We start from the raw sequence: 23,822 nt of genomic DNA on the forward strand, positions 1-23,822 counted from the left end.
ACTATATAGAGTCATGACTATAAACCAGATACTACATAGGGTCATTACTATAAACCAGATACTATATAGAGACTACTATAAACCAGATACTACATAGAGTCATTACTATAAACCAGATACTACATAGAGTCATTACTATAAACCAGATACTACATAGAGTCATTACTATAAACCAGATACTACATAGAGTCATTACTATAAACCAGATACTACATACAGAGTCATTACTATAAACCAGATACTACATAGAGTCATTACTATAAACCAGATACTACCTAGAGTCATTACTATAAACCAGATATTACCTAGAGTCACTACTATAAACCAGATACTACCTAGAGTCATTACTATAAACCAGCTACTACATAGAGGAATTACTATAAACCATGTACTACATAGAGTCATTACTATAAACCAGATACTATATAGAGTCACTACTATAAACCAGATACTACATAGAGTCACTACTATAAACCAGATACTACCTAGAGTCATTACTATAAACCAGATACTACCTAGAGTCATTACTATAAACCAGATACTACATAGAGGCATTACTATAAACCAGATACTACATATAGTCATTACTATAAACAAGATACTACATAGAGTAATGACTATAAACCAGATAATACATAGAGTCATTACTATAAACCAGATACTACATAGAGTCATTACTATAAACCAGATACTACCTAGAGTCATTACTATAAACCAGATACTACATAGAGTCATTACTATAAACCAGATACTACATAGAGTCATTACTATAAACCAGATACTACATAGAGTCATTACTATAAACCAGATACTACATAGAGTCATTACTATAAACCAGATACTACCTCTGTGGAAAGGGTTCTGCATGGAACCAAAAAGGGTTCTACCTGAAACCAAAAAGGGTTCTTCAAAGGGTTCTCCTATGAGGACAGCCAAAGAACCCTTTTAGGTTGCCGATAGCAGCTTCCTTTCTAAGAGGAAAGGAAGTAGAATGTCATCCGGGCAAGTAAAAAAGGTGGTACTAGCTACTAGACCGGGCTGGCCTGTGCCAAACCACAGACGACCGCTGAGTAGTGTTAACTCAGGGACATGGAACACCTGTGGTGGCCAGCAGGCTGCACACACAATAGACCCTGACGTGGGGCCCTGGGCGCGAGGCTGGGCCAGCAGGCTGCACACACCATAGACCCTGTCCCCGACGTGGGGCCCTGGGCGCGAGGCTGGGCCAGCAGGCTGCACACACAATAGACCCTGTCCCCGACGTGGGGCCCTGGGCGCGAGGCTGGGCCAGCAGGCTGCACACACAATAGACCCTGTCCCCGACGTGGGGCCCTGGGCGCGAGGCTGGGCCAGCAGGCTGCACACACCATAGACCCTGTCCCCGACGTGGGGCCCTGGGCGCGAGGCTGGGCCAGCAGGCTGCACACACCATAGACCCTGTCCCCGACGTGGGGCCCTGGGCGCGAGGCTGGGCCAGCAGGCTGCACACACCATAGACCCCGACGTGGGGCCCTGGGCACGAGGGTCTTTCAACAAGAGTGAGTCACTGGTGATCAGTAGCAGCAGTAGGCTTTGATAGTCTGTGACTCTGTGGTTCATGTGTTGTGTTGTACAGATGTAGGATCGTAATTTGAGACAGTTTGTTAGAGCAGGAAAATAATCCTGCAGAAACAGGAAATGTGAATTATAATGTGGATTATAATTAAAGGACATTTTTGTAGGGGTTGATACATTTTTCGTTTGGGCAAATCAAGTCTAAAATATCAAAGTGGAAATTACAAACTTTAAATGCCTTTAAAATCACAGGTTTGCATTTCCTGCTGTGCAGGAAAGTTCTCCGCAACAAAAGAGTGATCAAATTATGATCCTACATCTGTAGTCTACTTTATTCACACGACACAAAAAAAACACACACAGTTTACAGCACATCTTTTAAGTTTGTATGTCCATCAGTGTTGTGGAGCTCTGTAGACTACATATTTACAGTCAAATACTTATTAGTATCACTTTAGTATACTACAAGTGAATAAGTATAGGACTTTAGTATACTACAAGTGAATAAGTATAGGACTTTAGTATACTACAAGTGAATAGGTATAGGACTTTAGTATACTACAAGTGAATCGGTATAGGACTTTAGTATACTACAAGTGAATAAGTATAGTACTTTAGTATACTACAAGTGAATAAGTATAGGACTTTAGTATACTACAAGTGAATAAGTATAGTACTTTAGTATACTACAAGTGAATAAGTATAGGACTTTAGTATACTACAAGTGAATAAGTATAGGACTTTAGTATACTACAAGTGAATAAGTATAGGACTTTAGTATACTACAAGTGAATAGGTATAGGACTTTAGTATACTACAAGTGAATAAGTATAGGACTTTAGTATACTACAAGTGAATAAGTATAGGACTTTAGTATACTACAAGTGAATAAGTATAGGACTTTAGTATACTACAAGTGAATAAGTATAGGACTTTAGTATACTACAAGTGAATAAGTATAGGACTTTAGTATACTACAAGTGAGTAAGTATAGGACTTTAGTATACTACAAGTGAATAAGTATAGGACTTTAGTATACTACAAGTGAATAGGTATAGGACTTTAGTATACTACAAGTGAATAAGTATAGGACTTTAGTATACTACAAGTGAATAAGTATAGGACTTTAGTATACTACAAGTGAATAAGTATAGTACTTTAGTATACTACAAGTGAATAAGTATAGGACAGGCAAGCACTTACATTTCCAACCAAACCTACAGTACGGTTAGAATCTAAAAACCCACATGATTACCATCTAATAATAACTTACATATTGTACGCAGAACTTCCGTATGGTGTAGTCCACCAACACAGTAAAGTCTTCCACAGCCACCCGGACATTACCATAGGTCCAACAGCCTTGGTCTGGCCAGTACTGGTAACACTTGTCCTAGTGGTTTGGAAACACAAGAACAGGGAAGCAATGAGTCACCAGACGACACTCAGGTTCTAATCATAGAGAATGTTCCGGTGTCTATACTAGCACCCTAATTTAGTATACAACAAGGGTTGGAATCAGTTCCATTTTGAATTCCAGTTCATTCAGAAAGTTTAAGTAACCAAATTCTAATTTCAATGATACAGTTTCCTTGAAAAGAATTGGAATTGGAATTTCTGTGTATTTACTGAATTGACAGAAATATAAATATAATTGACCCCAACGCGATATGAAACAAAATGATCGGGTGTGCATTCTAAGTGGTATGCTAGCATGGAGACTGCATGTTTACAGGTCATTCTAAGTGGTATGCTAGCATGGAGACTGCAAGTTTACAGGTCATTCTAAGTGGTATGCTAGCATGGAGACTGCATGTTTACAGGTCATTCTAAGTGGTATGCTAGCATGGAGACTGCATGTTTACAGGTCATTCTAAGTGGTATGCTAGCATGGAGACTGCATGTTTACAGGTCATTCTAAGTGCTATGCTAGCATGGAGACTGCATGTTTACAGGTCATTCTAAGTGGTATGCTAGCATGGAGACTGCATGTTTACAGGTCATTCTAAGTGGTATGCTAGCATGGAGACTGCATGTTTACAGGTCATTCTAAGTGGTATGCTAGCATGGAGACTGCAAGTTTACAGGTCATTCTAAGTGGTATGCTAGCATGGAGACTGCATGTTTACAGGTCATTCTAAGTGGTATGCTAGCATGGAGACTGCATGTTTACAGGTCATTCTAAGTGGTATGCTAGCATGGAGACTGCATGTTTACAGGTCATTCTAAGTGGTATGCTAGCATGGAGACTGCATGTTTACAGGTCATTCTAAGTGGTATGCTAGCATGGAGACTGCATGTTTACAGTGCATTCTAAGTGGTATGCTAGCATGGAGACTGCATGTTTACAGGTCATTCTAAGTGGTATGCTAGCATGGAGACTGCATGTTTACAGGTCATTCTAAGTGGTATGCTAGCATGGAGACTGCATGTTTACAGTGCATTCTAAGTGGTATGCTAGCATGGAGACTGCATGTTTACAGGTCATTCTATAATGTATGGTAGGTCAAGCTGGAGGACGTACGTTGTAGCCTACAATAACAACATCTATATTGTACACATAGTATAGAAGATAAGACTGTATTGTAGTACTATATTCTATTAGTTCACACGCAGGGGGGGAAATCTGTCTTGACTTCTTAGCTCCCGCTGACTCTTCAACCTATTAGAGTGAGAAGGAAGAGATCTCTCCAGGGCCGGCCCGCCCGTTAGGCAGGGTTAGGCGACCACCTATTGCGGCAGATCGACAAGGGCGTCGTTTTCCAAGTTAAACTGACCAAGACGCACCGTCCAACGACACATAAAACCTCACATATTCCTTGCCCAATAAAGGATGAGTATTTCTCTCAACCAGTGGCATAAGGGCTTATTAGGTGAGCGCTGATGACGCCCTGTGATAAGCATGGCTCACTTTGTTAAAGGAAAGGGGCGCCAAAAATATATTGATCTTGTCCATTCCCAGGGTGCTGTTGGAGAGACGCATCACTGCGGAGCTCCACCAACCTTCTCTGACGTAAAATCATGTAGCAGATATGGCCTACGGTAGAAAGAGTATGTGGCCTTGTCTGTAGCCTACAGGCAGGAGATAACACGAATGACAGTGTGAAAAAGAAAGTACTTCTGCATTTCCCGCTGTGTAAACACATTGCCAATAGGCTCAGGATAACACCTGATAAAAGTTGGGTAGCTGATATTCAGAGCTTATTAAATAGCCACATTGATTCGTCACATGATTCTGGACTAATAAAGCCAATGTAATTGCCTGTTTTATAAAAATGGTATGCCTAACACAAAGATGGACATTCATACAATTCCATTGTGGGCTGACACTGTAGACTACACCCCAGTAAGCACAGACAGACGCCAACGTATTTTGGAAGTCTTTTTTTTTTGGTCCTGTCCAGGCGTCAGTTTTTGGTGTTTTATTTGTGCGGTCCAAACCGGCCTTGAACCAATCATATACATTTATATTTGGTTCAGGTTTGATGCGGTAGGACCAACCTTGATTGGACCAAATCTGAGCCAATCATAGTTGGGACCAAATCAAGTCTGCTCCAGACCGAACCAAATCAGAACCTAAATGAACCCTAACTTCAACGTCTGGAAAATACTTATTTTCGACGTCTTTTCAACATCATTTTGCTCACTAGGACTATTCTAGATGTGTAGGGGTATAGGAGGGTGGCATTGAATGAGTGTATTGAATACACGACCATCCTAAAGGTGACTGGTAAGACACTGAGTGCAGTAAAGAATGTGACGGCTTAATCTGCCAGCCAGCCAGTCAATCAGAATTAGCCAGTCTAAAACCACTTACAGAAAGCATGCTGACTAATTATGATAAAGACTTAAGAGGGCTTTATTAGCCATTATTTAATCATCGATTCCGAGCCGCACAAAAGCTGATTTTAATCTCCTTTCCTTCCTGTTTTTATTGATCTCTTCAGGGTAAGGTCTCTCTCTCTCTCTGAAGGGTAAGGTCTCTCTCTCTCTGCAGGGTAAGGTCTCTCTCTCTCTCTCTGCAGGGTAAGATCTCTCTCTCTCTGCAGGGTAAGGTCTCTCTCTCTCTCTGCAGGGTAAGGTCTCTCTCTCTCTCTCTGAAGGGTAAGGTCTCTCTCTCTCTGCAGGGTAAGGTCTCTCTCTCTCTCTCTGCAGGGTAAGGTCTCTCTCTCTCTGCAGGGTAAGGTCTCTCTCTCTCTCTGCAGGGTAAGGTCTCTCTCTCTCTCTGCAGGATAAGGTCTCTCTCTCTCTCTCTCTGAAGGGTAAGGTCTCTCTCTCTCTCTGCAGGGTAAGGTCTCTCTCTCTCTCTCTCTGCAGGGTAAGGTCTCTCTCTCTCTCTGCAGGGTAAGGTCTCTCTCTCTCTCTGCAGGGTAAGGTCTCTCTCTCTCTCTGCAGGGTAAGGTCTCTCTCTCTCTCTCTCTGAAGGGTAAGGTCTCTCTCTCTCTCTGCAGGGTAAGGTCTCTCTCTCTCTCTCTCTCTGCAGGGTAAGGTCTCTCTCTCTCTCTGCAGGGTAAGGTCTCTCTCTCTCTCTCTCTCTCTGCAGGGTAAGGTCTCTCTCTCTCTGCAGGGTAAGGTCTCTCTCTCTCTCTGCAGGGTAAGGTCTCTCTCTCTCTCTGCAGGGTAAGGTCTCTCTCTCTCTCTCTCTGAAGGGTAAGGTCTCTCTCTCTCTGCAGGGTAAGGTCTCTCTCTCTCTCTGCAGGGTAAGGTCTCTCTCTCTCTCTCTCTCTCTGCAGGGTAAGGTCTCTCTCTCTCTCTCTCTGCAGGGTAAGGTCTCTCTCTCTCTCTGCAGGGTAAGGTCTCTCTCTCTCTCTGCAGGGTAAGGTCTCTCTCTCTCTCTGCAGGGTAAGGTCTCTCTCTCTCTCTCTCTGCAGGGTAAGGTCTCTCTCTCTCTGCAGGGTAAGGTCTCTCTCTCTCTCTGCAGGGTAAGGTCTCTCTCTCTCTCTGCAGGGTAAGGTCTCTCTCTCTCTCTCTCTGAAGGGTAAGGTCTCTCTCTCTCTGCAGGGTAAGGTCTCTCTCTCTCTCTCTGCAGGGTAAGGTCTCTCTCTCTCTCTGCAGGGTAAGGTCTCTCTCTCTCTCTCTCTGCAGGGTAAGGTCTCTCTCTCTCTCTCTCTCTCTGCAGGGTAAGGTCTCTCTCTCTCTCTGAAGGGTAAGGTCTCTCTCTCTCTCTGCAGGGTAAGGTCTCTCTCTCTCTCTCTCTCTCTCTGCAGGGTAAGGTCTCTCTCTCTCTCTGCAGGGTAAGGTCTCTCGCTCTCTAACTCTCTCTCTCTCTCTCTCTCTCTCTGCAGGGTAAGGTCTCTCTCTCTCTCTCTGAAGGGTAAGGTCTCTCTCTCTCTGCAGGGTAAGGTCTCTCTCTCTCTCTGCAGGGTAAGGTTTCTCGCTCTCTAACTCTCTCTCTCTTTCTCTCTGCAGGGTAAAACTCCTTGGGACTGCTCACAGGGGAAAGTACACACGGAGACAGATGACCTCCTCTGTTTAAGGAGAGATTGTGAAGTGAGACGGAAGTGGTAATAGATGGCTTAACTTCAGAGGCTTGAGGGCACTCTGGCAAAGACAAGCAGCAATGTGTTAGTGTAGTAGTAACATAGGATTAGTATTAGTGTAGTAGTAATATAGTATTAGTGTAGTAGTAATATAGTATTAGTATCGGTGTAGTAGTAATGAAGTATTAGTGTAGTAGTAATATAGTATTAGGGTAGTAGTAATATAGTATTAGTATCAGTGTAGTAGTAATATAGGATTAGTGTAGTAGTAATGTAGGATTAGTGTAGTAGTAATATAGGGTTAGTATCAGTGTAGTAGTAATATAGTATTAGTATCAGTGTAGTAGTACTATAGTATTAGTATCAGTGTAGTAGTACTATAGTATTAGTATCAGTGTAGTAGTACTATAGTATTAGTATCAGTGTAGAAGTAATATAGTATTAGTATCAGTGTAGTAGTCATATAGTATTAGTATCAGTGTAGTAGTAATATAGTATTAGTATCAGTGTAGTAGTAATATAGTATCAGTGTAGTAGTAATATAGTATCAGTGTAGTAGTAATATAGTATTAGTATCAGTGTAGTAGTCATATAGTATCAGTATCAGTGTAGTAGTCATATAGTATTCGTATCAGTGTAGTAGTCATATAGTATTAGTATCAGTGTAGTAGTAATATAGTATTAGTATCAGTGTAGTAGCAATATAGTATTAGTATTAGGGTAGCAGTAATATAGTATTAGTATCAGTGTAGTAGTAATATAGTATTAGTATCAGTGTAGTAGTAATATAGTATTAGTATCAGTGTAGTAGTAATATAGTATTCATATCAGTGTAGTAGTAATATAGTATTAGTATCTGTGTAGTAGTAATATAGGATTAGTATCTGTGTAGTAGTAATATAGTATTCATATCAGTGTAGTAGTAATATAGTATTAGTATCTGTGTAGTAGTAATATAGGATTAGTATCTGTGTAGTAGTAATATAGTATTAGTATCAGTGTAGTAGTAATATAGTATTAGTATCAGTGTAGTAGTAATATAGTATTAGTATCAGTGTAGTAGTAATATAGTATTAGTATCTGTGTAGTAGTAATATAGGATTAGTATCTGTGTAGTAGTAATATAGTATTCATATCAGTGTAGTAGTAATATAGTATTAGTATCTGTGTAGTAGTAATATAGTATTAGTATCTGTGTAGTAGTAATATAGTATTAGTATCAGTGTAGTAGTAATATAGTATTAGTATCTGTGTAGTAGTAATATAGTATTAGTATCTGTGTAGTAGTCATATAGTATTAGTATCAGTGTAGTAGTAATATAGTATTAGTATCAGTGTAGTAGTAATACAGTATTAGTATCAGTGTAGTAGTAATATAGTATTAGTATCTGTGTAGTAGTAATATAGTATTAGTGTAGTAGTAATATATGATTAGTGTAGTAGTAATGTAGTATTAGTATCAGTGTAGTAGTAATACAGTATTAGTATCAGTGTAGTAGTAATATAGTATTAGTATCTGTGTAGTAGTAACATCGGATTAGTGTAGTAGTAATATAGTATCAGTGTAGTAGTAATATAGTATTAGTATCAGTGTAGTAGTAATATTGTATTAGTGTAGTAGTAATATAGTATTAGTATCAGTGTAGTAGTAATATTGTATTAGTGTAGTAGTAATATAGTATTAGTATCAGTGTAGTAGTAATATAGTATCAGTGTAGTAGTAATATAGTATTAGTATCAGTGTAGTAGTAATATTGTATTAGTGTAGTAGTAATATAGTATTAGTATCAGTGTAGTAGTAATATAGTATTAGTATCAGTGTAGTAGTCATATAGTAGTAGTATCAGTGTAGTAGTAATATAGTATTAGTATCAGTGAAGTAGTAATATTGTATTAGTGTAGTAGTAATATAGTATTAGTATCAGTGTAGTAGTAATATTGTATTAGTGTAGTAGTACTATAGTATTAGTATCAGTGTAGTAGTAATATAGTAGTAGTATCAGTGTAGTAGTGTATCAGTAATGTGTAATGAAAACAGTAGCTGTATTTCTAGTGCCGGTATAACATTATAGAGAAACTCAAAGCAAAGTGAAAGTAACAGTGAACGAGTGAGAAAGTCTTGTAACCAGTCACCTCTTTCCTCTCTTTCAGGTTGGTCAGCATGACAATAGTGGCTGTCTTCTGCTCCCATATCATCCTCCAGAAGTCTGCTACCGTGTCTTGTTTAGGACCTGGGAACAGTCCGTTACCTCATTAACCCATTCATCTTTGTTGACGGAACCAACACCCATATTAGAAAATGTTTTATTACATTTGGAAAACACACGTGAAACTTTAATCGAAATATTTTGCTGCAGAACAACATCTATGTATTTACCTTGTGCTGCAATAAATTTGTTATTGTCCGTGTAGCCCTAACAGAGAAACATTTTAAAAAACACTGTTAATGAATAACGTTACAAAGAAAACTGGTCTTGTTTCGGTTGGAATAATAACATGATATATTCTAAAATATATTGATACATATATGATTTCTTATTAATATATATTATCCCAATCTTATGTAGGCCTACGAAGAACACACGAATTTAAGAAGCTAGATCCCAACTCACATGGATGTATGAAGCGTTGACGTAGTCTGAACAGAGGTTTCCATCGAGCTGGGTTAACACCACCCTGGAGTGATCATCTGTTCACAACACATGGACACGTTAGGGCTTTTCCACACAACAGTTTTGGGACAACAATTCCTGTAGGTAAAACGGGTCAAAATGGGTTTAAAGACAGTTCCCTGATCTCTATTCATTTTCTATTGAATAGATCCTAAAAGTCTGGAGTGAAGATGAACAAATTACAACCTGGTCTCAGTTTCTATACAATGGACATGCGTCAGGGGTTTAATTAACGAATAGACCAAAGAGGAAGTGAAACGGTCAAAAGGAAGAAGAAGAAGAGCGTAGGCTAGGAAGAGAAGAGGTGACTATCTGTGAGGATCTCTATCTACTGCTGTGTTAATACGTGTCGCTGGGGAACAAGTCTCACATCACTGACCGACGCAACAAAATAACTTTGACTTCTGCTCTGCAAATAGATACAGACCCAGGAAATGTGGCTCCAAATGACCAGCAAGTTGTTCTTTGACACTAGTTAATGATATACATGTAGAGAGAATGAGATGTAGCTCCTCACATGGGAGGATGTTGGGATATCACTAGTTAATGATATAGAGAGAATGAGATGGAGCTCCTCACATGGAAGGATGTTGGGATATCACTAGTTAATGATATAGAGAGAATGAGATGGAGCTCCACACATGGGAGGATGTTGGGATATCACTAGTTAATGATATAGAGAGAATGAGATGTAGCCCCTCACATGGGAGGATGTTGGGATATCACTAGTTAATGATATAGAGAGAATGAGATGGAGCTCCTCACATGGGAGGATGTTGGGATATCACTAGTTAATGATATACATGTAGAGAGAATGAGATGGAGCTCCTCACATGGGAGGATGTTGGGATATCACTAGTTAATGATATAGAGAGAATGAGATGGAGCCCCTCACATGGGAGGATGTTGGGATATCACTAGTTAATGATATAGAGAGAATGAGATGGAGCTCCTCACATGGGAGGATGTTGGGATATCACTAGTTAATGATATAGAGAGAATGAGATGGAGCCACTCACATGGAAGGATGTTGGGATATCACTAGTTAATGATATACATGTAGAGAGAATGAGATGGAGCCCCTCACATGGAAGGATGTTGGGATATCACTAGTTAATGATATAGAGAGAATGAGATGGAGCTCCTCACATGGAAGGATGTTGGGATATCACTAGTTAATGATATAGAGAGAATGAGATGTAGCCCCTCACATGGGAGGATGTTGGGATATCACTAGTTAATGATATAGAGAGAATGAGATGGAGCCACTCACATGGAAGGATGTTGGGATATCACTAGTTAATGATATACATGTAGAGAGAATGAGATGGAGCCCCTCACATGGAAGGATGTTGGGATATCACTAGTTAATGATATAGAGAGAATGAGATGGAGCTCCTCACATGGAAGGATGTTGGGATATCACTAGTTAATGATATACATGTAGAGAGAATGAGATGGAGCTCCTCACATGGAAGGATGTTGGGATATCACTAGTTAATGATATAGAGAGAATGAGATGGAGCTCCTCACATGGGAGGATGTTGGGATATCACTAGTTAATGATATAGAGAGAATGAGATGTAGCTCCTCACATGGGAGGATGTTGGGATATCACTAGTTAATGATATAGAGAGAATGAGATGGAGCTCCTCACATGGGAGGATGTTGGGATATCACTAGTTAATGATATAGAGAGAATGAGATGGAGCCCCTCACATGGAAGGATGTTGGGATATCACTAGTTAATGATATACATGTAGAGAGAATGAGATGGAGCCCCTCACATGGGAGGATGTTGGGATATCACTAGTTAATGATATACATGTAGAGAGAATGAGATGGAGCCCCTCACATGGGAGGATGTTGGGATATCACTAGTTAATGATATACATGTAGAGAGAATGAGATGGAGCTCCTCACATGGAAGGATGTTGGGATATCACTAGTTAATGATATACATGTAGAGAGCATGAGATTTAGCTCCTCACATGGAAGGATGTTGGGATATCACTAGTTAATGATATACATGTAGAGAGAATGAGATGGAGCTCCTCACATGGGAGGATGTTGGGATATCACTAGTTAATGATATAGAGAGAATGAGATGGAGCTCCTCACATGGGAGGATGTTGGGATATCACTAGTTAATGATATAGAGAGAATGAGATGGAGCCACTCACATGGAAGGATGTTGGGATATCACTAGTTAATGATGTAGAGAGAATGAGATGGAGCTCCTCACATGGGAGGATGTTGGGATATCACTAGTTAATGATATAGAGAGAATGAGATGGAGCCCCTCACATGGGAGGATGTTGGGATATCACTAGTTAATGATATAGAGAGAATGAGATGTAGCCCCTCACATGGGAGGATGTTGGGATATCACTAGTTAATGATATACATGTAGAGAGAATGAGATGGAGCTCCTCACATGGAAGGATGTTGGGATATCACTAGTTAATGATATACATATAGAGAGAATGAGATGGAGCTCCTCACATGGAAGGATGTTGGTATATCACTAGTTAATGATATAGAGAGAATGAGATGGAGCCCCTCACATGGAAGGATGTTGGGATATCACTAGTTAATGATATAGAGAGAATGAGATGGAGCTCCTCACATGGGAGGATGTTGGGATATCACTAGTTAATGATATAGAGAGAATGAGATGGAGCCCCTCACATGGAAGGATGTTGGGATATCACTAGTTAATGATATACATGTAGAGAGAATGAGATGGAGCCCCTCACATGGGAGGATGTTGGGATATCACTAGTTAATGATATACATGTAGAGAGAATGAGATGGAGCCCCTCACATGGGAGGATGTTGGGATATCACTAGTTAATGATATACATGTAGAGAGAATGAGATGGAGCTCCTCACATGGAAGGATGTTGGGATATCACTAGTTAATGATATACATGTAGAGAGCATGAGATTTAGCTCCTCACATGGAAGGATGTTGGGATATCACTAGTTAATGATATACATGTAGAGAGAATGAGATGGAGCTCCTCACATGGGAGGATGTTGGGATATCACTAGTTAATGATATAGAGAGAATGAGATGGAGCTCCACACATGGGAGGATGTTGGGATATCACTAGTTAATGATATAGAGAGAATGAGATGGAGCCACTCACATGGAAGGATGTTGGGATATCACTAGTTAATGATGTAGAGAGAATGAGATGGAGCTCCTCACATGGGAGGATGTTGGGATATCACTAGTTAATGATATAGAGAGAATGAGATGGAGCTCCTCACATGGGAGGATGTTGGGATATCACTAGTTAATGATATAGAGAGAATGAGATGGAGTCCCTCACATGGGAGGATGTTGGGATATCACTAGTTAATGATATAGAGAGAATGAGATGGAGCCACTCACATGGGAGGATGTTGGGATATCACTAGTTAATGATATAGAGAGAATGAGATGGAGCCCCTCACATGGAAGGATGTTGGGATATCACTAGTTAATGATATACATGTAGAGAGAATGAGATGGAGCCCCTCACATGGGAGGATGTTGGGATATCACTAGTTAATGATATACATGTAGAGAGCATGAGATTTAGCTCCTCACATGGAAGGATGTTGGGATATCACTAGTTAATGATATACATGTAGAAAGAATAAGATGGAGCTCCTCACATGGGAGGATGTTGGGATATCACTAGTTAATGATATAGAGAGAATGAGATGGAGCTCCTCACATGGGAGGATGTTGGGATATCACTAGTTAATGATATAGAGAGAATGAGATGGAGCTCCTCACATGGGAGGATGTTGGGATATCAATAGTTAATGATATAGAGAGAATGAGATGTAGCTCCTCACATGGAAGGATGTTGGGATATCACTAGTTAATGATATAGAGAGAATGAGATGGAGCCCCTCACATGGGAGGATGTTGGGATATCACTAGTTAATGATATAGAGAGAATGAGATGGAGCCACTCACATGGGAGGATGTTGGGATATCACTAGTTAATGATATAGAGAGAATGAGATGGAGCTCCTCACATGGAAGGATGTTGGGATATCACTAGTTAATGATATAGAGAGAATGAGATGGAGCTCCTCACATGGGAGGATGTTGGGATATCACTAGTTAATGATATAGAGAGAATGAGATGGAGCCCCTCACATGGGAGGATGTTGGGATATCACTAGTTAATGATATACATGTAGAGAGAATGAGATGGAGCTCCTCACATGGGAGGATGTTGGGATATCACTAGTTAATGATATAGAGAGAATGAGATGGAGCTCATCACATGGGAGGATGTTGGGATATCACTAGTTAATGATATAGAGAGAATGAGATGGAGCTCCTCACATGGGAGGATGTTGGGATATCACTAGTTAATGATATAGAGAGAATGAGATGGAGCCACTCACATGGAAGGATGTTGGGATATCACTAGTTAATGATATACATGTAGAGAGAATGAGATGGAGCCCCTCACATGGGAGGATGTTGGGATATCACTAGTTAATGATATACATGTAGAGAGCATGAGATTTAGCTCCTCACATGGAAGGATGTTGGGATATCACTAGTTAATGATATACATGTAGAAAGAATAAGATGGAGCTCCTCACATGGGAGGATGTTGGGATATCACTAGTTAATGATATAGAGAGAATGAGATGGAGCTCCTCACATGGGAGGATGTTGGGATATCACTAGTTAATGATATAGAGAGAATGAGATGGAGCCACTCACATGGAAGGATGTTGGGATATCACTAGTTAATGATATACATGTAGAGAGAATGAGATGGAGCCCCTCACATGGAAGGATGTTGGGATATCACTAGTTAATGATATAGAGAGAATGAGATGGAGCTCCTCACATGGAAGGATGTTGGGATATCACTAGTTAATGATATAGAGAGAATGAGATGTAGCCCCTCACATGGGAGGATGTTGGGATATCACTAGTTAATGATATAGAGAGAATGAGATGGAGCCACTCACATGGAAGGATGTTGGGATATCACTAGTTAATGATATACATGTAGAGAGAATGAGATGGAGCCCCTCACATGGAAGGATGTTGGGATATCACTAGTTAATGATATAGAGAGAATGAGATGGAGCTCCTCACATGGAAGGATGTTGGGATATCACTAGTTAATGATATACATGTAGAGAGAATGAGATGGAGCTCCTCACATGGAAGGATGTTGGGATATCACTAGTTAATGATATAGAGAGAATGAGATGGAGCTCCTCACATGGGAGGATGTTGGGATATCACTAGTTAATGATATAGAGAGAATGAGATGTAGCTCCTCACATGGGAGGATGTTGGGATATCACTAGTTAATGATATAGAGAGAATGAGATGGAGCTCCTCACATGGGAGGATGTTGGGATATCACTAGTTAATGATATAGAGAGAATGAGATGGAGCCCCTCACATGGAAGGATGTTGGGATATCACTAGTTAATGATATACATGTAGAGAGAATGAGATGGAGCCCCTCACATGGGAGGATGTTGGGATATCACTAGTTAATGATATACATGTAGAGAGAATGAGATGGAGCCCCTCACATGGGAGGATGTTGGGATATCACTAGTTAATGATATACATGTAGAGAGAATGAGATGGAGCTCCTCACATGGAAGGATGTTGGGATATCACTAGTTAATGATATACATGTAGAGAGCATGAGATTTAGCTCCTCACATGGAAGGATGTTGGGATATCACTAGTTAATGATATACATGTAGAGAGAATGAGATGGAGCTCCTCACATGGGAGGATGTTGGGATATCACTAGTTAATGATATAGAGAGAATGAGATGGAGCTCCTCACATGGGAGGATGTTGGGATATCACTAGTTAATGATATAGAGAGAATGAGATGGAGCCACTCACATGGAAGGATGTTGGGATATCACTAGTTAATGATGTAGAGAGAATGAGATGGAGCTCCTCACATGGGAGGATGTTGGGATATCACTAGTTAATGATATAGAGAGAATGAGATGGAGCCCCTCACATGGGAGGATGTTGGGATATCACTAGTTAATGATATAGAGAGAATGAGATGTAGCCCCTCACATGGGAGGATGTTGGGATATCACTAGTTAATGATATACATGTAGAGAGAATGAGATGGAGCTCCTCACATGGAAGGATGTTGGGATATCACTAGTTAATGATATACATATAGAGAGAATGAGATGGAGCTCCTCACATGGAAGGATGTTGGTATATCACTAGTTAATGATATAGAGAGAATGAGATGGAGCCCCTCACATGGAAGGATGTTGGGATATCACTAGTTAATGATATAGAGAGAATGAGATGGAGCTCCTCACATGGGAGGATGTTGGGATATCACTAGTTAATGATATAGAGAGAATGAGATGGAGCCCCTCACATGGAAGGATGTTGGGATATCACTAGTTAATGATATACATGTAGAGAGAATGAGATGGAGCCCCAAACATGGGAGGATGTTGGGATATCACTAGTTAATGATATACATGTAGAGAGAATGAGATGGAGCCCCTCACATGGGAGGATGTTGGGATATCACTAGTTAATGATATACATGTAGAGAGAATGAGATGGAGCTCCTCACATGGAAGGATGTTGGGATATCACTAGTTAATGATATACATGTAGAGAGCATGAGATTTAGCTCCTCACATGGAAGGATGTTGGGATATCACTAGTTAATGATATACATGTAGAGAGAATGAGATGGAGCTCCTCACATGGGAGGATGTTGGGATATCACTAGTTAATGATATAGAGAGAATGAGATGGAGCTCCACACATGGGAGGATGTTGGGATATCACTAGTTAATGATATAGAGAGAATGAGATGGAGCCACTCACATGGAAGGATGTTGGGATATCACTAGTTAATGATGTAGAGAGAATGAGATGGAGCTCCTCACATGGGAGGATGTTGGGATATCACTAGTTAATGATATAGAGAGAATGAGATGGAGCTCCTCACATGGGAGGATGTTGGGATATCACTAGTTAATGATATAGAGAGAATGAGATGGAGTCCCTCACATGGGAGGATGTTGGGATATCACTAGTTAATGATATAGAGAGAATGAGATGGAGCCACTCACATGGGAGGATGTTGGGATATCACTAGTTAATGATATAGAGAGAATGAGATGGAGCCCCTCACATGGAAGGATGTTGGGATATCACTAGTTAATGATATACATGTAGAGAGAATGAGATGGAGCCCCTCACATGGGAGGATGTTGGGATATCACTAGTTAATGATATACATGTAGAGAGCATGAGATTTAGCTCCTCACATGGAAGGATGTTGGGATATCACTAGTTAATGATATACATGTAGAAAGAATAAGATGGAGCTCCTCACATGGGAGGATGTTGGGATATCACTAGTTAATGATATAGAGAGAATGAGATGGAGCTCCTCACATGGGAGGATGTTGGGATATCACTAGTTAATGATATAGAGAGAATGAGATGGAGCTCCTCACATGGGAGGATGTTGGGATATCACTAGTTAATGATATAGAGAGAATGAGATGTAGCTCCTCACATGGAAGGATGTTGGGATATCACTAGTTAATGATATAGAGAGAATGAGATGGAGCCCCTCACATGGGAGGATGTTGGGATATCACTAGTTAATGATATAGAGAGAATGAGATGGAGCCACTCACATGGGAGGATGTTGGGATATCACTAGTTAATGATATAGAGAGAATGAGATGGAGCTCCTCACATGGAAGGATGTTGGGATATCACTAGTTAATGATATAGAGAGAATGAGATGGAGCTCCTCACATGGGAGGATGTTGGGATATCACTAGTTAATGATATAGAGAGAATGAGATGGAGCCCCTCACATGGGAGGATGTTGGGATATCACTAGTTAATGATATACATGTAGAGAGAATGAGATGGAGCTCCTCACATGGGAGGATGTTGGGATATCACTAGTTAATGATATAGAGAGAATGAGATGGAGCTCATCACATGGGAGGATGTTGGGATATCACTAGTTAATGATATAGAGAGAATGAGATGGAGCTCCTCACATGGGAGGATGTTGGGATATCACTAGTTAATGATATAGAGAGAATGAGATGGAGCCACTCACATGGAAGGATGTTGGGATATCACTAGTTAATGATATACATGTAGAGAGAATGAGATGGAGCCCCTCACATGGGAGGATGTTGGGATATCACTAGTTAATGATATACATGTAGAGAGCATGAGATTTAGCTCCTCACATGGAAGGATGTTGGGATATCACTAGTTAATGATATACATGTAGAAAGAATAAGATGGAGCTCCTCACATGGGAGGATGTTGGGATATCACTAGTTAATGATATAGAGAGAATGAGATGGAGCTCCTCACATGGGAGGATGTTGGGATATCACTAGTTAATGATATAGAGAGAATGAGATGGAGCCACTCACATGGAAGGATGTTGGGATATCACTAGTTAATGATGTAGAGAGAATGAGATGGAGCTCCTCACATGGGAGGATGTTGGGATATCACTAGTTAATGATATAGAGAGAATGAGATGGAGCTCCTCACATGGGAGGATGTTGGGATATCACTAGTTAATGATATAGAGAGAATGAGATGTAGCTCCTCACATGGAAGGATGTTGGGATATCACTAGTTAATGATATAGAGAGAATGAGATGGAGCCCCTCACATGGGAGGATGTTGGGATATCACTAGTTAATGATATAGAGAGAATGAGATGGAGCTCCTCACATGGAAGGATGTTGGGATATCACTAGTTAATGATATAGAGAGAATGAGATGGAGCTCCTCACATGGGAGGATGTTGGGATATCACTAGTTAATGATATAGAGAGAATGAGATGGAGCCCCTCACATGGGAGGATGTTGGGATATCACTAGTTAATGATATACATGTAGAGAGAATGAGATGGAGCTCCTCACATGGGAGGATGTTGGGATATCACTAGTTAATGATATAGAGAGAATGAGATGGAGCTCATCACATGGGAGGATGTTGGGATATCACTAGTTAATGATATAGAGAGAATGAGATGGAGCTCCTCACATGGGAGGATGTTGGGATATCACTAGTTAATGATATAGAGAGAATGAGATGGAGCCACTCACATGGAAGGATGTTGGGATATCACTAGTTAATGATATAGAGAGAATGAGATGGAGCTCCTCACATGGGAGGATGTTGGGATATCACTAGTTAATGATATAGAGAGAATGAGATGTAGCCACTCACATGGGAGGATGTTGGGATATCTGTTCTTTTCTCTGTTGTCTTCTTTGTTGGCCTCCTGGCATGTCCCCTGGGTATATCCAGACGGCAACGACTGAAAACAGAACAGAACACACCACAGTCAGTCAATCACAGCCAGTCAGCCAGTCTGTCAGCCAGCCACTCAACCAGCCAGTCAGTCAGCCTGTCACACCACATTCAGTCATCCAGTCAGCCAGCCAGTCAGTCAGCCAGTCAGTCAGCCTGTCACACCACATTCAGTCATCCAGTCAGCCAGCCAGCCAGTCAGACAGCCAGTCAGACAGCCAGTCAGCCAGTCAGCCAGTCAGTCAGCCTGTCACACCACATTCAGTCATCCAGTCAGCCAGTCAGCCAGCCACTCAGTCAGTCACACCACAGTCAGCCAGTCAGTCATCCAGTCAGCCAGCCAGCCAGTCATCCAGTCATCCAGTCAGCCAGCCATCCAATCATCCAGTCAGCCAGACAGTCAGCCTGTCACACCACATTCAGTCATCCAGTCATCCAGTCAGCCAGCCAGCCAGCCACTCAGCCAGTCACACCACAGTCAGTCAGCCAGTCAGTCAGTAACAGCCTGCCAGCCCGTCCGCCAGCCAGCCAGCCAGTCAGTCAGCCAGTCAGTCAGTCAGTCAGTCAGTCAGTCAGTCAGCAACACTAGGCTGATCCCAGATCTGTTTGTGACAACGACCGTAGGACGACCACAGCACAAACAGATCTGGGACCAGGCTAAGCTGCACTGTTTTACACCTGTTGTATCCTGTGAACGTGGCGATTAATAAACTTTAGAAACTTTTAAAAAACTGAATCAACCGCCACTTCTAACACGTTGTTCAACAGTTTACATAACATACCATGCATTAAAAACCTATCAGGTTACCAGTATTACATCAGGTTACCAGTATTACATCAGGCTACCAGTATTACATCAGGTTACCAGTATTACATAGGCCTTGCTTCCAGGCAGAGCATGTGCATTGAATAGTGTAACCAATAGGTATTTGTTAAGGCAGTCTATAGGCACTTCCTGTACAACCTCTAGTCCATTAACAGTGACGAACCTAAACTTCCTCTTCGTAGAAAACGTCCACACAAAGAGTGTATCCTACGGTCCAAAGATCCTGAATCATCCTGAGTCATAAACTCAAGGCTGTGTTTGGACGTTCGTAGAAACCCCCCCCTGAATCATGAATCCCACAAATAGAACACAGGGACACTTTATCAACGAGTCAAACACGTGTGACACATGATGAACCACTATCATTTTCCTAATTTCCTCAAGATATCAAAACGGACGGACGGACGGACGGACGGACGGACAGACAGACAGACAGACAGACGGACGGACGGACGGACAGACGGACAGACGGACAGACAGAGAGGCCAATTGCTGAGTACATTACTGCTGTAGCAGTACTGAGAACATCAGAGAGGGTTACACCTATATTGAACTCCTCCCTGAAGACCCCGTTGTCAGCTAATACTGTAGTAGGACAGCAGTAGTACATTCATCTACTGAGAGTAGCAGAGGAGAGGACACTGACATTGAACTCCTCTCTGACCAGTTTGTCTGTAACTGATTACAGTACAGGGACAGTAGTAGTAGAGGAATAGTCCTTACATTGAACTCCTCTCTGACCAGTTTGTCTGTAACTGATTACAGTACAGGGACAGTAGTAGTAGAGGATTAGTCCTTACATTGAACTCCTCTCTGACCAGTTTGTCTGTAACTGATTACAGTACAGGGACAGTAGTAGTAGAGGAACAGTCCTTACATTGAACTCCTCTCTGACCAGTTTGTCTGTAACTGATTACAGTACAGGGACAGTAGTAGTAGAGGAACAGTCCTTACATTGAACTCCTCTCTGAAGAGTTTGCCGTCGTCAGCGGATCGTATCCTGGTCTCCTCCTCCAGACAGTCGACCGGGATGGGGAAGTAGGTTTTAGAGGCAGAGGGGGATCTGGGGAGCAGCACCACTGTCTGTTGCTCTGTGGGCGAAGGACGGGGGAGAGAGAAGACAGGTTCAGTTTGTTGCTCGGAGGGGTGGTGTGTGTGTGAGAGAGAGAGAGAGAGAGAGAGAGAGAGAGAGAGAGAGAGAGAGAGAGAGAGAGAGATCGAGAGAGAGAGAGAGAGAGAGAGATTGAGAGAGAGGGGGAGGGAGAGGGGGAGAGAGAGAGAGAGACAGACAGAGAGAGAGAGAGGGAGAGAGACACAGAGAGAGAGAGGGAGAGGGAGAGAGACAGAGAGAGAGATAGAGAGAGACAGAGAGAGCGAGAGAGAGAGAAAGAGAGAGAGACAGAGAGAGAGAGAGAGAGAGAGAGACAGAGAGATAGAGAGACAGAGAGAGAGACAGACAGAGGAAGAGAGAGAGAGAGAGAGAGAGAGAGGGAGAGAGACAGATATATATAGAGAGAGAGAGACACGGACAGAGAGAGAGGGAGAGACAGAGAGAGAGGGAGGGAGAGAGAGAGAGACAGAGACAGAGACAGAGACAGGGACAGAGACAGAGACAGAGACAGAGACAGAGACAGGGACAGAGACAGGGACAGAGAGAGAGAGAGAGAGAGAGACTGACAGAGACAGAGAGGGAGAGGGAGAGGGAGAGAGAGAAAAAGAGAGAGAGAGAGAAAGAAAGAGAGAGAGAGAGTGAGAGACTGAAAGAGACAGAGAGAGGGAGAGGGAGAGAGAAAAAGAGAGAGAGAAAAAGAGAGAGAGAGAAAGAAAGACAGTGACAGAGATAATTAAATATATATATAAACAGTGGCACACTGCCCACAAAATGAGGTGGAAATGCCTTGCCAAATGTATGAACATAGAGACACATATTCCCCTCAGATTACACAGGCCCATAACTAATCTGAAACTCCCATCTCTACTGGGTGAAATACCACAGCAGCAAGATGTGTGACCTGTTGCCACAAGAAAAGGGTCAACCAGTGAAGAACAAACACCATTGTAAATACAACCCATATTTATGTAGATGTATTTTCCTATACGCACGTCAACAACACAACATTTGAAATGTCTCTATTATTTTGTAATATATATAGTGTAATATTTTACTGTTAATTTTCAGATGTTTTATTTAATATGTTTCCCATGCCAATAAAGCTCCTTTGAATTGAAATGAGAAAGAGAGAGACAGAGAGACAGAGAGAGAGAGAGACAGAGAGAGAGAGAGAGAGAGAGAGAGAGAGAGAGAGAGAGACAGAGAGACAGAGAGAGAGAGAGACAGAGAGACAGAGAGACAGAGAGAGATGTAAACACTACCGTTAAAAACATTGGGGTCACTAAGAAATGTCCTTGTTTTTGAACGAAAAGCAATTTTTTTGTCCATTAAAATAACATCAAATTGATCGGAAATACAGTGTAGACATTGTTAATGTTGTAAATTACTATTGTAGCTGGAAATGGCTGATTTTTAATGGAATATCTACATAGGCGTACAGAGGCCCATTATCAGCAACCATCACTCCTGTGTTCCAATGGCACGTTGTGTTAGTTAATCCAAGTTTATCATTTTAAAAGTCTAATTGATCATTAGAATACCAATTTGCAATTATGTTAGCACAGCTGAAAACTGTTGTCCTGATTAAAGAAGCAATAAAACTGGCCTTCTTTAGACTAGTTGAGTATCTGGAGCATCAGCATTTGTGGGTTCGATTACAGGCTCAAAATGGCCAGAAACAAAGAACTTTCTTCTGAAACTCGTCAGGCTATTCTTGTTCTGAGAAATGAAGGCTATTCCATGTGAGAAATTCCCAAGAAACTGAAGATCTCGTACAATGCTGTGTACAACTCCCTTCACAGAACATCGCAAACTGGCTCTAACCAGAATAGAAAGAGGGTGGGAGGCCCCTGTGTACAACTGAGCAAGAGGACAAGTACATTAGAGTGTCTAGTTTGAGAACCAGACGCCTCACAAGTTCTCAACTGGTAGTGTCATTAAATAGAACCCACAAAACACCAGTCTCAACGTCAACAGTGAAGAGGCGACTCCGGGATGCTGGCCTTCTAGGAACACAGCTCTGTCAATAGAGGCAGAGACTCTGGAGGACTGATCATTTGGTACAAATCCCAACTACAAAATCTAATTGCTCCCCTCAAAATTGGTAAATATCACATTTGGTTATAACTGAAAAAATTCTTTGTACTGACAGAAAAAGATGTATTCCTTTGCGCAATATTTATCCCCCCCCCTCAGAATCCCCATATTACTCAGAGGGGACATTCCCAACCTTGAGGAAGAGACGTGCCATTTCCAGGCCCAGGGAAATGTGCTCATCTGTGGGGACACAAATGTGGCACAGAAACACGACCTGATCTAAGGAGAACACGAGGGCATTAGGTAGGTTGTGGGTAATTGTCTATGTCTAACGTTAGTAGCTTGTGTTGCACTTTCGTTTGTAGCTTCACGGTCATTTGTTGTTTTGTTTCGTTTTTGTAAAAGTGTTCGTTTCGTGTTTCATCTTCTCTAATAAAAGAAGATGTATTCGTATCACGCTGCGCCTTGGTCCTCTCTTCCACATCAAGACGATCGTGACAGAATTACCTACACCCTGTCTAATGCCTATGGCTGCCTTAAATATGGCTCCCAATCAGAGACAACGATAGACAGCTGTCTCTGATTGAGAACCACTCAGGCAACCATAGACACACCTAGACACCTACACTGAACACAACCCCATAAACTCTACCAAAACCCCCTAGACACTACAAACAACCTCGACTAGACAAAAACACACAAACATCCCCCATGTCACACCCTGACCTAACTAAAATAATAAAGAAAACAAAAATAACTAAGGCCAGGGCG

At 41.4% G+C, this 23,822-nt stretch overlaps 1 protein-coding gene across 3 annotated transcripts in view; it reads right to left on the bottom strand.

The window, feature by feature from the left end:
• ptprea (protein tyrosine phosphatase receptor type Ea) overlaps nucleotides 1–23,822 on the bottom strand; it is a 156,127-nt gene that overhangs the window by 9,919 nt on the left and 122,386 nt on the right. For all 3 annotated transcript variants that reach the window (XM_071394660.1, XM_071394659.1, XM_071394661.1), the window contains 6 exons: nucleotides 20,858–20,994; nucleotides 18,994–19,084; nucleotides 9,647–9,723; nucleotides 9,412–9,448; nucleotides 9,168–9,265; nucleotides 2,828–2,947 (listed from right to left, as the gene is read on the bottom strand). In XM_071394660.1, the coding sequence (XP_071250761.1) occupies nucleotides 2,828–2,947; nucleotides 9,168–9,265; nucleotides 9,412–9,448; nucleotides 9,647–9,723; nucleotides 18,994–19,084; nucleotides 20,858–20,994 (560 nt within the window). The remainder of the gene's footprint in view (nucleotides 1–2,827; nucleotides 2,948–9,167; nucleotides 9,266–9,411; nucleotides 9,449–9,646; nucleotides 9,724–18,993; nucleotides 19,085–20,857; nucleotides 20,995–23,822) is intronic.

The sequence above is a fragment of the Salvelinus alpinus genome, chromosome 3 (assembly GCF_045679555.1).
Source record: "Salvelinus alpinus chromosome 3, SLU_Salpinus.1, whole genome shotgun sequence".
Classification (NCBI taxonomy): Eukaryota; Metazoa; Chordata; class Actinopteri; order Salmoniformes; family Salmonidae; genus Salvelinus; species Salvelinus alpinus.